The sequence below is a fragment of the Amblyomma mixtum genome, chromosome 2, assembly GCF_055824585.1.
Source record: "Amblyomma mixtum isolate Tamu chromosome 2, ASM5582458v1, whole genome shotgun sequence".
NCBI classification, from domain to species: domain Eukaryota; kingdom Metazoa; phylum Arthropoda; class Arachnida; order Ixodida; family Ixodidae; genus Amblyomma; species Amblyomma mixtum.
The window spans coordinates 279,028,739-279,033,489 of NC_143013.1; the positions used below are offsets into that span (position 1 = coordinate 279,028,739).

Sequence of the window (4,751 nt, forward strand, 5' to 3'; positions counted from 1 at the left end):
CATAATTGAACGAGCTGCTTAAGAATCGCTTGTCTAAACGGAAAACGCAAGACCGTCTCCACCGTTGCAGTCGAGCCTACGTGTTCGTCGCCGCCGTGTTGGGTTTCATGCATAACTATGCAGACAGGCTAAACATAGACGTGTCGACAGGAAGCAAGCAAGGTGCGCGCAGTCGAAGCGAACTCCTCCGCGCTCTCCACCGCTGCGATTGCTCGCGTCGCTGCGTCGTTGCGTCGTTGCGCCGGGGAACCCGGGTGCTCTTGCTATATACAACGCGACGCTACGCCAACGACACCGCCTGCATGCTCGACTGCCCATCACTTTCAGCCGCGAAGGGAGACGGAATTATTTGCATCTCGAGGAGCCTGCGTCGCCGTCACGCTTAATACGCTAAGCGAGAACGGCTGAGAAGATTATAGAACAGTTCAGATGCTGTAAGTAAGGAAGCTATGACTTCGTCGTGGGGAGTTTGCGCGTATCTAAGCTCTTGCATAATTATTTTGAAAGCGCTCTGAAAGGAGATGTAGGTTGCCTTACCCACCGACTGCTATGATGTGAATGCGTGTCAGAGATCGCGTGTTACGTTGTAGGTTTTAGACTCGAGTGTTTTGGCTGCGCGTTTTGCTTCACTAAAAGCAAATTTTTGCTTTTAGCAGATGCGGAAGGCTTGCGTGGGTTACAACATGAGCTTTATGGCGAATTGGACGAGCTCTATGGCTAACTGGACTGGTCTCTTTCAGTGCCTCTTCAGGCATCGACAAAGTCGACAGTACCTAGTTATCGTTCTCTCCTGTTCAGTAGAGCTTGTCAATTCCGGTTCCTGAATGCGTTATTAGACAAAACATGACGCTGCGTGCGATCACAAACTTTTATTGCAGGAAAATGAGTGTGCAAGACTGGCAATGATGAAAAAGTGCATTGGCGCGTTATGCTACTAGGGGAAACCTCATAGCTTTTTTTTCGTCTGACTGGACCGCTAGGGGGCCGGTGAGTGCGAACGCGCTACGCATCGGCTCCGTACAAACACGGCGATTTCTTCGAAGTAAGAGCCCCGCAGTGCCCACCTCTTCACTACACCGTTCATAAAGGTGAGCACTACGATCAGCTCTACTTTGGTGGCCGACGGTCTCTCCTACGTGGGCCCACGGGCCGCAAACCACCCCTAACCGACCAGCTGCCGCACTAGGCCTCGCGCCACCGTGCGTTCACCTACCACCTCACCCACAGCGAGAGCATGGAGGTCCAGGTGCTCGGGGAGACCATCAACCCCAAGGACTACAATCCCAGGGACTGGACTCATATCCTGAACCTACCCACCCGCCAAAAAGATGCGCCAAAGATCCAGGACAAGGCGAACGCCAGCGCCGGCTCACGACCGACACATTCCATACACCAAGCGTCCCAGCTGCGAGCGGCGCGTCTCGCGGCGCAAAGGTCGCAACGCCAGCCACCGTTACCTGCGGGCGATTACAAGATTGTCTTCCGCTCGAACGGAGGCCTTTCTTTAACCGACCTTCAACCGCGCCAGCTTCGCCTCGCCCTGATAGCTGCGGCCAAGGACATCCAAGATCCAGACGCCACCCAGTTGCGCATTCACCCCACAAACAACACATGCACCATGAGCACCCCTCACCAAGCTGACGCGCTTCGCCTGGTCGCCATTCAACAGCTCAAAATTCGAAACCAACCCTACGCTGTCAGTGCCTACATCGCCCCCCCGGATGGTGCAGTAAGGGGAGTTATTACCAACGCCTACTGGGAGGAAACCCCGACACAGGTTCTAGAAGACCTCATCGTGGGCAACCCTACGGCCCCCATCATTGATGCACGCCGCATGGGACAGACCCGTTCAATCCTCATTACTTTCCGGGGGGGCCCGGTGCCCAGAACCATCTCCTACGGAGGCGGCCTCCACAACTGCACCCCCTACAGAGGACACCTCGACGCATGTACAAACTGCCGTCAACCTGGACACCGTTCGGACGTGTGCACCCTTCAGCGCACACACAACTGTCCAAGGTGTGGCGTCCCCCACCCACGAGAGGACACTCCGACATGCACCCCAGCCTGCATACTATGTGGAGGCGCCCACATGACCGGCACTAGAGGATGCAAAGGCAGGGGACGCCGCTCACCACCCGCCTCACTGCAACAGCACATCTCCCGCACACCGGACCGAGACGCGGACCGCAGCGACGTGCGTTGGTCCAGCAAGTCGCGTTCATCATCTCGCCGCCGCCAAGACCAACAGGCTCGTCAACTTTCCTGGGCGGACAGAGTGGCCGGCAGAGTCAACAATGCCAGCAAGCCCCCGGCCCCTCCGCCCACACAGGTGGATCCCCGTGACCGGGAGCTCCAGGCCCTGCGAGACGAGGTGAGTCGTCTTACCTCTCTTATCCAGACCCCCACCTCCGTCCTTCCACAGCTTACACCAACTGTCCCTCCCGCCCAGCACACTCCACTACCTCAAACAACAACAGAAAACGTGGAAGAGTCCGTCTCCCAATCCCCACCCTCACCCCCACCCAAGAAAAAACGAACAACAGAGCCCACACCCGTTACCCAGACCGACCTGACATCCCTCGAGGCCCGCCTGGATGCTAAACTCGCTGAGATGGACGCGCGTTTAGAGGCAAAATTCAATCACCTCATCGACCACCTCTCCCAGCGGGTCGAGCAACAAATTGAAGCGGCATTTACGCGCATGATGCACACCCTAGAGGTGAGCCTTGCACAGTACGACGCCCGCCTCCAAACAATAGAGCAGGCCCTTCCCTCGCTACACCTCAATCCGCCGCATCAATCCAGCCCACCTACCCCACAGAACTCCCCAACCAACCCACTTGCCCTCACCCCACCAAAGCTCCAGTATGGCGGGGCTCCCTCCTAATTCCTTATCAATTCTTCAGTGGAACTGCCGCCGCTTCCGGGGCAAGCGCGCACCCCTCCAACTCCTCCTCCTCACACTTCCCACGCCCCACATCCTTCTCCTTCAGGACACACATAGCCCTGCCACACTTCCTAGCTACACATCTGTTCACTCGGACGCCACGAATACACCCAGGGCGTCCACACTCATACATCGCTCCATTACACACCAAACCCATTACATCACCTCCGAGACGCCCTGCGTAATTACAGAAATCATACAAGATACACACTCACTACCATCGATGTTTGTCGCCAATATATACCACCCACCATCTCACCCGATGGCTTCATTGGAAACGCTACTGCGAGATCTCCACCGTCTTGTAGGCAAGCATCCATTGATTATCGGAGGAGACTTCAACAGTCAGCATACTGACTGGGGCTACCGCACCACCACTGGACGAGGCCGGCGTCTCTGGTCCTTGGTACAAGAGCTCCGCCTCACAATACACAACAACTTTAACACCCCCACGAGGATTGGTAACAGTGTCAGCGCGGACACCAGCCCGGATTTCACACTGAGCCGCAACCTTGTTGGTATTACGTGGGCCACAACGCGTCATACATTAGGAAGCGATCATTACATCCTCTCCGTTACTGTACCGTACAAGCAAAGACAGGCACGTCACCTAACACACAAAATCACCAACTGGGATGCTGTACGCTCCGCACGGGCGGCCCTCCCTGACGCTTCCATTATAGACATCGACCAGTGGGTGGCATCACTCATGAACGATGTCTCCACACACACGCGAACCCTTGTCACAACAACAGATACGCCCACCCTCGACACTCGCCTGGCCCACCTTTGGGAGGCCCACCATAGCATCCTAGAGCGCTGGAAGGGGCAAAAGCTCAATCGGACCCTTAAAAAGCGGCTGGCCGCGCTGCAAACACAAATTACTGAGCACGCTGAGGAGCTCTGCCGATCAAACTGGGGTCAGATTTGCGACAGTTTGGCTGGCAATCTGTCCTCCAAACGTAGCTGGCAACTCCTCCGTCACCTAATTGACCCCACGCAATCCAAAACAGCCACACAACACCACGTCACAAGCCTTATACACAAGACCGGCCTTTCTCCTGACGCACTCATTAATATACTTAGAAACACACATACAACTCCCGGTACCTCAAACCCCCTGCCCCCCTATACAGGCGCCCCGAATGCGAACCTCGACGCAGAGATCACGGAGACAGAAGTCAGAGCGGCCCTCCTGACTCTCCGTTCTAACTCCACCCCAGGAGTTTACCGGATCTCTAATGCCATGCTCCGCAATTTGGACGATCAATCGATCGCCCAGCTCACGGAGTACTTCAACAAATGCTGGCAGGAGGGCACTCGTCCCCAATCATGGCGTCACGCCAAAATCATATTCATACCAAAGCCCCACAAACCACTTACACCCTCAAATCTCCGTCCCATTTCACTAACCTCATGCCTAGGCAAGCTTTTCGAACACGTCGCACTCGCTCGACTCACCCAACACATGGCGGAGCAAGACCTCTACCCGCACAGCATGGTGGGCTTCCGTCCCCATCTGTCAGCACAGGACGCCATGCTCCAACTCACGCAGGACATTTTCGACCCCCTCATTCCGGGTCACACAAAAGCTGTCTTAGCCTTGGATCTCTCCAAGGCCTTTGATCGCCTGGACCATCAAGCGATCATGGCGGCTCTCTCCCCCTTGAACATAGGTGAACGTATGTACACCTATATTCAAACATTCCTTACTAACCGCACGGCCGAAATTCACTTCGGTCCCCACATCTCCCCCCCATACACCCTTAGTGGGGTCGGAACCCCCCAGGGGTCCGTCCTC

The 4,751-nt window shown here is 55.8% G+C and overlaps 1 protein-coding gene across 1 annotated transcript; it reads left to right on the forward strand.

Moving 5' to 3' along the window:
• Positions 1–988: 988 nt before the first annotated feature.
• LOC149364110 (uncharacterized) lies at positions 989–4,055 on the forward strand. Its single transcript, XM_089574112.1, has 2 exons — positions 989–2,374; positions 2,453–4,055. Exons 1-2 carry the CDS (start codon positions 1,235–1,237, stop codon positions 2,888–2,890), a joined length of 1,578 nt encoding a protein of 525 aa, XP_089430238.1. The 5' UTR covers positions 989–1,234; the 3' UTR covers positions 2,891–4,055.
• The last annotated feature ends 696 nt before the right edge of the window (positions 4,056–4,751 follow it).